General features: G+C 39.6%; 1 protein-coding gene across 2 annotated transcripts; it reads right to left on the reverse strand.

Annotated features, from left to right (window-relative positions):
- Positions 1-864: 864 nt before the first annotated feature.
- On the reverse strand, positions 865-11,098 carry pdha1b (pyruvate dehydrogenase E1 subunit alpha 1b). Of its 2 annotated transcripts, XM_022220584.2 has the most exons (13): positions 10,941-11,098; positions 9,716-9,736; positions 8,181-8,333; positions 6,597-6,662; positions 5,974-6,147; positions 5,775-5,901; positions 5,592-5,683; positions 5,071-5,163; positions 4,281-4,436; positions 3,902-3,973; positions 3,744-3,811; positions 3,546-3,654; positions 865-3,027 (listed from the first exon to the last, which is right to left on the reverse strand). In XM_022220584.2, the coding sequence occupies exons 1-13, from the start codon at positions 10,998-11,000 to the stop codon at positions 2,857-2,859; spliced, it is 1,362 nt and encodes a 453-aa protein (XP_022076276.1). In that variant the 5' UTR covers positions 11,001-11,098; the 3' UTR covers positions 865-2,856. The 2 variants fall into 2 exon arrangements, with proteins under 2 accessions (XP_022076276.1, XP_022076277.1); XM_022220585.2 differs by lacking the exon at positions 8,181-8,333.
- Positions 11,099-12,178: the final 1,080 nt, after the last annotated feature.

Here is a 12,178-nt window from a genome sequence, read left to right on the forward strand (position 1 = left end):
CTGGAGGGATCCCGTATCCCATCCAACCTGGGAACACCTCAGGATTCCTTAGAATTAACTGGAAAGCGCTGATGGGGGAAGGAACATCTGGAATGACCGGTTTTGACTGAACTTTAACTTACTCTGCAAAAACAAATGATCTGATACTTCAGTTAGTATCACAGTTTTCTTTCATCTTATGAGCGTTCCATTGGTTTTGTCCAGGCATGCTTCATTTGTTGTATTATTTAAAGCATTAAACATTAAAGTGTCTGCCTCGTTAAACAGAGAACAGTGGGTGGCTTTTGCTTATCTCACAAAAAATTAAGATTCATGACCACATTAGCTGAAAAAAAATTAATGTATATCAGGTAAAAACATGCAGAAATGCAGCATAAGTTGCAACACGATGCATCAATTCAGCATTAATCAAATGCTTCAAGATTAAGACTTGTTTTGTTAATGAGACTTCATTTTGGTACAAAATCTGGAAGTAATGCAGATTTACTGATTTGACTGAACATTATGGCTATTTTTCTTCCATCTTGACTTGTTTTTAGATGGGAAAGCTTCTTGAAATGCTGCATTTTATTCAAATTATCTGAACAATAAACCAAAACTTTGCTGTGTGATAAACTCAGAACATTTCCATGACTTTGGAGGAATAAAATCAACTCATTTTCAGCCTTCTAGTGACACCTAGTGGTAGATGGCGGAACAACAGCTCGTGTAATTTCAATTCTCGCCCCATTTTTCTTCATTTATCTCAACATTTGTGATTTTTCTGATGTGTTGTTTTGACAGTTTAACCTTTCAGCCGTTCAGCGTCACATTTGCACATATTTTCCTCAATTGTTCAATAATAAATAAAAACAGACTCAACAGTTTCTTTAAAGACTTTATTTTACAGACAGTCTACAGCCTTCCACCATTCACACATAAATAGTAAAGCTTCATCTCTGTACAAGCTCAGTAACAGTAAAATATAATTAAGGATGTGCATGAAGGACACTAGTTTCTTCTTTATAACAGACTCAGAATTACCCCCAAAGTGTCCAGAAAACCTGAAAATGACCAAAACAAACTGTAGTGCATCGATTCTCCAGCACAAGAGGAGGCTGGCTCCTTCAAAACTTCAGTCTCCTGCAACTTTTCACCAACAAACACCAATATTGTTCGTCTGGGAGAGTCAAACAGGACGATTGTGAACAGAAAGCTGGTTTTAGGGGAGTGGTTCTCTGATTCTGCCACCATAATAGCTCTGGATAAAAGTTTAGAGCATCCATTGCATCATAAAATAATGTCCAACTGTGAATGTAACTCAAAGACTCAATCCATGCACATAAAGTGGAAGCTAGAAGTTCATATTTAGCGACTCAGTCAAGGATTTTTGTTTATTTTCTGCAGTATAAAACAAAACTGTGCCAATAAAAAGTGCCCTTTTGAAGTTTTCCCCTTTGAATCAGCCAATTTATTATTTAAAGAGTCATTTTTCATGCATACTAGTCAATATTTTTTATAGTAACTCTATATAGAGTGAGTAAAACAAATGCATAATTTAGATTGATTGAAGTCACCACTGTTTGTCTTTAATGGAAGCTTTCTTCTTATATTAACCCAAATGTGCTAGTTAATAAATTCTGATATATTCAGCTTTGTTCTACGCCAGGGGTGTCCAACATGAGGCCCATGGGCCAAAAGCGGTCCTCCAGAGGGTCCAATTCAGCCGTCAAGTTGTAAAAATTCCAGAGAAGACATTAACATCATAATCACACCATAATGTCCAATACACTGCTCACTGTTCTTTTAGGTCTCATTTTTATAGTATTTTGTCTTGTTTTGGTCGTTTTTTTGTCTTTTCTTTGTCTGACTTTTGACATTTTTGTTGCTTTGCGTTTCCTTTTTGTCTCACTTGAATTTGTCATTTTGTGTTTTGTTTTTTTTTCATTGTTTTGTGTTTGTTGTCTGTTTTGTTTCTTGTTTGGGCATTTGGTCTCATTTGTGTCCTTTTTTGTCACTTTGTAACTTTTTTGTCTCATTTTTTCTATTTTTGTTTTGTTTCCTGTCGTTTGAGTTTTCGTTGTTTTGCGTTTCCTTTTTGTCTATTTTTTTCGTTGATTCGTTTCTTTTTCTGTAATTTAAAAAAAAAAAAATCTCATTTATGTCCATTTCTTGTTGGTTTGCAACTTGTCAAATCTTCAGAATTTTTGCACTAAAACAATGAAAACCATGTGGAGTTGTGTTTATTTATAGGTTATTATGGGATGGTTTTTCTCAAATTGGGCTAAAATGAGTTTGACACCCTCTGGTTTGCACTGTAGAAAATGAAAACTATTTAAAAACCCTTTTTGCTGTTACTGTGTACACCTTTAAACTTCTTATCTCAACATACTGAATCCTTTCTTGTTTTTTCAAAAACAAACAACTCACTCAGTAAACAAAAACTGACATGAGAATATTCTGGATTTAGTTGGAGACGATTCCTTGGATTGAGGAGAGTCTCAAACAGCTTCTGCACATTTTCACATTTAAACACTAAAAAATAAAAGCACACTTTAAAATGCTGGATAAACACGGAGGAATGTTTACCGTGGATGAAACAAAGTGAAATGTGGGTTTTGTGCGTCTCTAGTGCAGCCCTGCAGCATCTTCTGGTCTTTGATGATTGCACAACTCCATGAGCAGCAGAACAAACAAACGGACAAACAGGAAGTCTATAAAAACTACAGATAAATAACACGGGCAGGTTCCAGGTAAAGTCCTGTTAAGGTGCTGAGATCTAAAGCCGACGGAGGAAGTTTGTGGTGCAGCGACGGAGCTCCGGTTAGTTCTGGGAGGACTACCTGTCAGGGTCGGACTGCATCTGGAGGTCTGGGTTCAGGTCTTGCTGACAGACTTCAGCTTGGACCAGGGGTTCGTCCCACGGACCTCCAGCGGCGGGTTGTTGCAGAAGATGTGGTTGCAGAGATCCTCCAGCGGCGGCTCTGGATCTGAAGTGGCGAACTGAGCCGCCTCCTCCACCTGCTTACGGATGTCCACGTCGATCTCCTGATTGGATGGAAAAGATCACATTTAGAAGGACATTTTCTAAATAAATGCTGTAAGGATGCAGGTTTCGTCATCTTTTCTTTATTATTCTGAGATCATTTTGTCTCTTTTGGAGTCAATTTTCTGTGTTTTTGTGGTCGTTTCTTTTCATGCTTATTTTGTGTCTTTTTGAGGTCATGTAGTCAGAATTATACCTTCTAAAGCCATCAGGTTCCCTCTGCGTAATCATCTATGACTTGCTTGAGACTTAAGTATGAAATAGAGATATTTAAACCAGCCTAAAACCAATCCAAACTTACTGTAAAACCAGCTTAAAACCAGCCTAAAGTGAGCTTAAAACCAGTCCAAAACCAGCCTAAAGTCGGCTTAAAACCAGTCCAAAACCAGCCTAAAGTCGGCTTAAAACCAGTCCAAAACCAGCCTAAAGTCGGCTTAAAACCAGTCCAAAACCAGCCTAAAGTCAGAGTCAGAGTCCAGTCCAAAATTGCTTTAAACTCTGTAAAAAGTCGTTTCCTCACCTTGAACTCCTCCACAGACGCCATGTTGTTGCTCAGCATCCTCTCCTTCAGCATGGAGATGGGGTCGCTCTTGGTCCGGACCTCCTGGATCTCCTCCCGGGTTCGATAGCTGCAGTGATTCAACACCACGGTCTGAATAAATGAACCAAACATCCACCAAACTCCAGAAACAGAAGCTCGGGGTTGAAGATAACTCACCTGACGCCCGGGTCACTCATGCTGTGTCCATGGTAACGGTAGGTCTGCAGCTCCATTATGATAGGACCCTGAAACACAAAGCAGGTAATTAACCATCCAAACCTTCACTCCGTTCTGGTAGAAGAACTTTAAATCCTCAGTTTTATCCCTGATCTCACCTTTCCAGACCTGCAGTGATCTGCAGCGAACTTGGTGGCCTCTCGGACACACAGAACGTCCATCCCATCCACCTGTAGGAGACCAGAGAACACCAAAACTGCAGCTATTAAACTCCAGCGCCTTTACGAATATCAGAGGAGTATTTGTAGTCGTTCTGCAGGTCCAGCTGGATGTGTGTGAGTGTGTGCAGTATCATACATGAGCATCAGACAGCTGGATGAATGCTCACACCTGCAACTGCCAGGACGGACCATCAGTCATTCCTGTTATAATCTGGGTTCATACAGGCCAGCTGCAGCGTACGGCCCAACGGCACGCTGCAGCTGCTGCCCAAGACCTCCATGTTTAACACTTCTAGTCTATCTATCTGTGTCTCACTCTGATTCCTGGTATGAAGTCTCCTCTCTTGTAGTAGTCGGTGCTGGCTGAAGCTCTCTCCACAGACGTTCCCATCCCGTACTTGTTGTTCTCACAGATGAAAATACACGGCAGCTTCCACAGGGCGGCCATGTTGAACGACTCGAACAGCTGGCCCTGATTGGACGAAAAACGACAGCAGAACAGCTGAGCAGAGAGACGACAATCAGTCAATCAATCAACAGGGATTTATGGGTTCTCGTGCTACAAAAATGACTAATTTAGAGTCATTTGGCTTCAACACTTCTATGGCTTAGTATCTACATCATCTCATTCTTCTTTATATCCATCTGGTATTTAAACAGAATAACATAATAAAGCTCAGTCCTAAACCAGTCCAAAACTAATCCCTAGTTCAGTCCTAAACCAAGGTCTAATCCAAGCCAAGACCAGTCCGAAACCAGCAACAAATCCAAGTCCTAAATCAAGTCCTTACCCGCTCTAAACCTCGTCCAAAATAATGGTTCAAGTCCAGTCTAAAACAGTCCTAGACCACTACCAAACTAGTCCAAACCCAGTTCCAAAACCAGTCCAGAACAAAATACATCTAAGACATAAACCTGTCAAATACCCGTCTGATTATCAAGTTTTAAACCCTCTGGAAAGAGTCTCCATCTCATCAACCCGAGTCAGTCTGGACTTTAGATTCAAACAGAAGATCTGAGGCTAATTCTATCAAAGATACAAGAACCTGGAAACTAACTGAAAATATAATTACATCATCCAAAGGTAAACCTGGTCAGCATCTTACCTGATTGGCTGCTCCGTCTCCGTACAGCGTCACACACAGCTGATCGTTGCCTTGGTACTGACAGGCCAGAGCGATACCTGCTCCCAGAGGCACCTGGACAGGTAACAGGAGGGTGAATGTACAGGTAAGATCAGAGATAATATACAGGTAACAGGAGGGTTAACGTACAGGTAAGATCAGAGATAATATACAGGTAACAGGAGGGTTAACGTACAGGTAAGATCAGAGATAATATACAGGTAACAGGAGGGTGAATGTACAGGTAAGATCAGAGATAATATACAGGTAACAGGAGGGTTAACGTACAGGTAAGATCAGAGTTAATATACAGGTAACAGGAGGGTTAACGTACAGGTAAGATCAGAGATAATATACAGGTAACAGGAGGGTTAACGTACAGGTAAGATCAGAGATAATATACAGGTAACAGAGGTAACGGCACTGACGCAAAGTCTAATAAAGAATTCTGCTGGTAAAGCTCCACTTTAAAACTTCTTCTGACATATTTAGGCTGCGTTTACCTGCGCGCCCACGATGCCGTTTCCTCCGTAGAAGTGTGGAGCGTACATGTGCATCGAGCCTCCTTTCCCTTTGGCCACGCCCCCTTTACGACCTGAGAGGAGACATGAAGACACGAGATATAACTTTAAACATATTAAACTAAGATTAACCTGCAGAAATTCTGATTTTATAACGTCTTTCACCCGTGAGCTCGGCCAGGATCTCCTTGATGGAGACTCCGCGGGTGTAGGTGTATCCGTGGGCGCGGTAGGCCGTGATCAGGTGATCGGTGGGGTTGATGGAGGCTTCGATTCCTGCAGCACAAGCTTCCTGTTGAAGAAAAAGAACCATTTTTATGCTATTCTATTAAAAAGCATGAATGTAAGCTGATCAGGAACCCACCTGTCCGTCGTACAGGTGACAGAAGCCCCTGATGATCTTCTGCTTGTACAGCTGGTCTGCCTTCAGCTCCATGCGTCTCACCGTCTGCATGGTCCGGTAATACTGAAGGCCCTGATCCCTGGTCAGCTCCGCCTTCAGGGGAGGACCCTCCTCCAGCCGGTGCAGGTCGCATTTCTGATGGAAAACACGGCACTTTTACTAAACATTTGACTCATTTAACTTAAAAAAACCAAATAGACAGAGAGATTATTCTGTTTTTAACATGTACAAGAACTAACATGAGAATTTAAAGCGGTTTTATGGCAGATTTGACCACAAGAAACGTGCTGGGTGGAGATGTGGGTCTGCGGCTACAACCCAGAGAAGAAACAACAGCTGACAGACTGAGAAACCACAGAAGAAGAGTCACACTTTCTGAAGAATATCTGATTTCTATTGTGGAATGTTTGAACTTCATTTGTTTATTTGTTCTATGCTTTCATTTCAGAGAACAAAGAGACGTTAACATGCAGAATTTACAATAAATAAAGCTGAAAACACTGGGGTGTTCTAAACCTTTTAGCCGGTAGTTTGTGTACAGTTGTCATCATTTCTTGCAGTCTGAGGTTTCTGTTTGAACCTACCTTGATGTCAAACGTTGCCTGAGGTGTGAAGTCAGCAAAAGAGCGGGAAACCACGACTCTGGCACCCTGGGAAAGACAAAACAAACCAAACAGGACTCATTAAAACAGCATTAACGGTTCAGGAAACTTAAATCACACCGGTTTCCACAGACGGGCTGCCCTCCTCATCACAGCGGCTGGATGGGTTCAGGTGGATCAGGTTTGGGTTTTTTTATACCAGAACAGACTGAAACTATGGAGGTCAGTAACAGGGTTGGAGAAAATACTCATAAATCTGCAGGTTTAAGAATGAAATATTCACGTAGAAAATGCAGATATGTGAGGAAAATCTGCATTTACATCATTAATAATAAACTAAAGGTAATATTCAGAAGTAACACTCTCATAAATACACAAGTTTCACTTTTTAAATGTAAATATTTGCATTTTTCTTACCCTTAAATGCCACTAAAATACATACATTGGCGTTTTTAGGTGACTAATTAGGAAAAAAAAGGTGTTTTAACTAATTCATCTTTGCATTTTGGAAAAGGTTTCCACTATTATTTCACATTTTAGAGCCAAAACTGTAACAAAAGTAGTGAAAAGATCATTTCAGGAATGAAAATATTGCTCAGATGAAGCCCTACGCCGCAGTTCAAGTTACATTCTAAAGCTTTTATCAAGTCCAGCTCTTTTCCATGGAAAAAGCTTGTAAACAACTAAACGAAGGCTTTCAAACAACAAATCCTGGTGTGAATGTCATTTAGGTTTTGGTAAATTAAGGTTTTTGTGGAAAATAAATGATAATCAATCATTTAACAAGTAAAAAAAAAAAAGCCAAATATTCTGCTTCTCGTTTCTCAAATATGAGGTTTAGTTGTTTTATAGCTCTGTAAATTAAATATATCTGTGTTTTAGGAATAAAAAAAAGAATTTTGTGCAATTTTCTGACTAAATAATGAGCACATCACTCAGAAATGTAAAAAAAAAACAAACAAAAAAACAAATCAGGATGAGAACTGTTAGTTGCTGCACTGGGTTTACAGTTAACCTGTAAAAATGCACTAATTCAAAGAGCAAACTCTACCAATAGCCATTTTAAGATAGAATTTTCCATTATTTGGGAGGTTTTTCCTGCCCTGTTGCCATGCAGAAGCTCTGGTTAAGTTCCTTAGCTTTGCTTTTTAGCCTACATCCACCTTATGTTAGTGATTTCATACGTTTCCTGTAAAAAAAACTAATAAAATAATCCTTACCAAGTACCAATACAACAGCAAATAGTCACTTCAGAACACATTTCTCTCTTTTTTGGAATTTTTTTCCCCCCCTGTCCTGTTGCCATGCAGAAGCTCTGGTTTGGTTCCCTAGACCTGATTTTTGACACCTTCAGTTCGTGATTTTTGTTTTTCAATACTTTTAGTTAGTGATTCCATGCATTTTCTGTAAAAAAAAACAGATAAAATAATGAAGACCAAGAGTTAATACAGCAGCCAATAGCCACTTTAAGGTAGAATTTTCTGTGTTTTTTTCCCTGCAGCAGCTGCGTTTGGGTCCCAGCCCTGTTAGTGAGCAGACAGACATGGAGGAGATTCTGGTCCTTACTGGGCCCACTGGCTGCTCGCTGCTTTGGCCGCTAACTAACTGGGCAGCTCTAGTACTGACTGGCGGTGGTTTAGGCGGCTGCCTCTGGGTCTGAGCCGAGGCGGGCGGCGGCGGCGACGTTAGAGCGACGTACTCTGACAGGCCAGTCAGCAGCTGGGGGACACAGGAGCCAACCAATCAGAGCAGAGCACAGCCAGAGTCAGCTGTTGAGAGGCTACAGGTGAAGCAGCAGCAGCTAGGTGGAGTCTAGAACGATGAGAGACACAGCAGGACGACAACCAGGCCCTCATTTCACCACCGGCACAACTTTTAGTCTCACATTAAACGCAGATCTGGTTTCTGTCGCTGAAAATAAACGGGTTTTCTGGGGGGTTGTTGCTTTAAAGATCACTAAAATGAAAAATATGTGCATTCCACCCACTCAGACGGATATTTTTTGGGTTAAATGAGATATTTAAACACATTTATGGAAAGAATTAATAAACAAGATGTTAAAATAATGTTACCTTGTGGGCCTAAATGCTGTGAATTTATAATCAGACAACGCCGCAAGAGCCCCTTTATATTTTTATCGTCTTCTGTAGCCACTTATTTATATTTACAATCTTTTATACTCATGCTGTAAAACTGTTTTAATTCTTCTGTATATCTCATCTCTTCTGCTGCTTGTTTTTTGTGGAGACTTTGCATGAAACAAATAAATTGGACTTGATATAAAATGTTAAATCTGCATCTTTTACTGCCTTTAGGTCCTGCTAGCCTTAGCATTTAGCATTAGCAACAATATTGATATTTATTCCAGTTTTTGCCTTGAAAACGCAGCATCATGGACTAATATCTTCGTGTTTTGCCCTTTTAATCTGTAATTGGACATAATCATTTCTTTTGTGGGTATAGCTAACTTAGCATTAGCTGCAGCAACAACATTGATAATTACTCCAGTTTTTATTAGTTCCTGATAGATTTATATTAATAAAATAATAACTGAGGTAATGATCCGCTACTTCTAACATCTCAAACTGTTGGCTGTTGTACAGATTCACAGACCGCCGTTACATATTTAGCAACATGTATGCATAAATTAGATTGTAAATGCAGTTTTAGAACACATTTACAGTGTGGTAGCATAAATAGCTATTCCTTGTACAGTAAAATTAAGCACATTATATTGGTTTTAACGTCAGTCATATTTTTCTTGTCTAATTTGTTGGTTTAGTCGCCTTTAATGTGAACTATTTCGCCCCTACGTCTGTTTTTTGTGATTATTAATCCATCAAACAGTGATTTTCTGCTCATTTTAGCGCTGGAACTGAAGCTACATGCTGTGCCGATGTGAAATATCGCTGGGATTCAACATGACAGAGGCGATTCTACTCATAAATCATGTTAGAAGATAAATAAAAACACAAGAATCAAATGTGGAATGAGCATGTTAGGTGAAGTCTAAAAGCTAAAAACTGGCTAAAGACACATGAAGAGAACAGATTTGTGAGTGTGATCTGTGGTTCTGAAGTCAGGACCTGCAGACTTCTTACCTCCGACACTGTTTGGGCTCCCTAAGGTTCAGGCGACGGGGAGGAGGAGGGAGGAGAGGAGGGAGAGAAGCCAGAAATAAATCGGGATTGTTGTGCGTTTGTGTGAATAAACAAGGAGAGGAAGCAGGAAGGGAAGAGTGAAAGCTGGAAGTGAAGCAGCACGGTTCCTACGGTCGCTCAGTGAAAAACGGTTTGTTTTCAGGAAAAGATTTTAGTCTTAAAAAAAACAGAAAGTCAGGATTTATAGTGAGAACCTGTAGGAAGCTGCTGCCTCTGATGCACCACAACAAACCCGACATGCAGCCGACAGAACAACACAGACATGCTCTGACTGGAACCAGAATCTGCTATTTATTGAATCCACAGGAGGATAAACGGTTCCGATAGGAGTCATCTGAATCTCCCAGCTGAGGTCATGGAGTTTCTTGAAAAAAATACAATAAAATCTTGCAAAAACTTCTACCTAAATCCCGGAATCTTGTAAAATCCCAAAGCTCTGTTCCCAATACTTCTTGAGTTATGAATTTTTACAAAACACGAAGTCGATGTTAAATTCTACAACTTAAAAGATTATTTTAAAGCCTCAACAGATGATTATGTTTCACAGGATTTGGCTAATTTATTTGTTGTTGTTTTTTACCGAATATCCCAGAAACATCCAGAAAAAGTTGTAATCATCTCAATAGCTTGTGTTGATTTTTTAAAATGTATTTTTACAGAAAATAAAATTGTAAAAATCGATCATTTGTCATGAAAATTTAAATAAAAGTACATTTTGATGTAGCACAACAAAAAAGCCTCCTTTATAGAAGTAAAACAGTCACTGTAATGATACTGAGGGTGGATTTTAAAGCAGATGCTGGTCAGTAATGATCACATCAGTGAGTCTGTGGCAGTAGAAGCTGTTTGAGGAAGGCAAACCACCACAATCTGAGACACACGAACACAGAAGTTTAAGATCAGAGAAGTGAAAAAAGACGTGATGCTACCCGGTAAGCAGCCGGGTGTGTTTATCCGAGCACAAAATGCATTTAGTCGGTGAATAACACGCAGTCAAATCACCACAACATGCAAACTGCAAAGCAAAAGTCACACTAGCCGGCTGATGCTAACGTTAGCCGCAGCTCACAAGGTCAGCCCCGAACCAAACAAACCGAAGCTAGCTAGCGGTTAGCATGGAGCTCAGAGGCGGGCTCCGGCTCGACGCCAGCCGCCTCAGACTCACCGCATTCCGGCCAGTCATCCTGCAAAGAGCGTTAGAAATTATGGCCAACATGGTTTTCATGCTAGTGAGCGACGACCTGAGTCCGGAGAGGATTAATTAACGGGTGTTAGCAGAGCTTCCGGCTGCTAACTTGGTGTTAGGATCCGTCTAAAAATCCTGCCGAGGAGAAACGGTCCTTCCGAACGTCAGTTCCACACCGAATTTATAGAAGTCTGGAGATTCTGGCGTTTATTTATCTCACACATTTTATTATAACAAGCAGAATATATATATATATATATATATATGTATATATATATATATATATATATATATATATATATATATATATATATACATACTGTACTTCTTTTCTTTCCTTCGTTCATTCAGGCTTCTGCTTTCATTTGCTTTTTAAATGTGCAGGAAAATAAACTTTGATGATTTGCTGTAGCTCTGCTGCTTCCTGGTGTCTTTGTTCTCATCAACGGTGGAATATTTAGAATAATCTGTTTAATCCTGAGTCTTTTTTAGGCATTTCCTTCCTTTTCTTTGTCTTTAAGGAAAGTTTATTGAGTATCTTTGGATTTCTGACTTTAGGGCTCAGGTTGGCAGATTAATAAATGCTCAAATTCTGCTGTTTATTCTTTCATCAGATCACTGGATTTATTATCACCAGGTTAGATTTGTTTAAAATCGTGCTGCAGGAGCTCAGATTTACTGTCATTGAACATCATGCATTCTGAAGCCTGTCTGACTGTAAGCGTTGATTATTTGTCGTTCTTCTCAACAAAATGAAGCATCAACAAGGAAGATGGAAATGACAAACAGGTGACAAAAGATGTTGATAAAATACTGTTTAATTGAAGCCACAGTGGGGAAAACGTAGGTCAAAGATTTTATAGTCATTTTCATACACAAGAGAGCAAAATTTTGTTTGTTGATCAGTGACTACAGTGTAACAGAAACATCAATAAAATTGTACCACACACTAAAAGATAAACATCTTAATAAACTAATAAACAGCAAAAAAATCAGATAAAAACAATCCAGTCTCTTAAAGTGGATTCAGTCTCTTGTCAAGTGGTTGTTTATGTGGGCATGGAGGACGGTCCATTAATAAAGAGATGTAGAAAACATCAACATAAATAAATACATAAATACAATAGAGCTGATATGTTACTGTTAATGATTTACAAATGCCCATTTCTGCTTTCTTAGTTAAACATTTGAGGTACAAAATGATTAAGTAAACATTA

The sequence above is a fragment of the Acanthochromis polyacanthus genome, chromosome 20 (genome assembly GCF_021347895.1).
Source record: "Acanthochromis polyacanthus isolate Apoly-LR-REF ecotype Palm Island chromosome 20, KAUST_Apoly_ChrSc, whole genome shotgun sequence".
Taxonomy (NCBI): domain Eukaryota; kingdom Metazoa; phylum Chordata; class Actinopteri; family Pomacentridae; genus Acanthochromis; species Acanthochromis polyacanthus.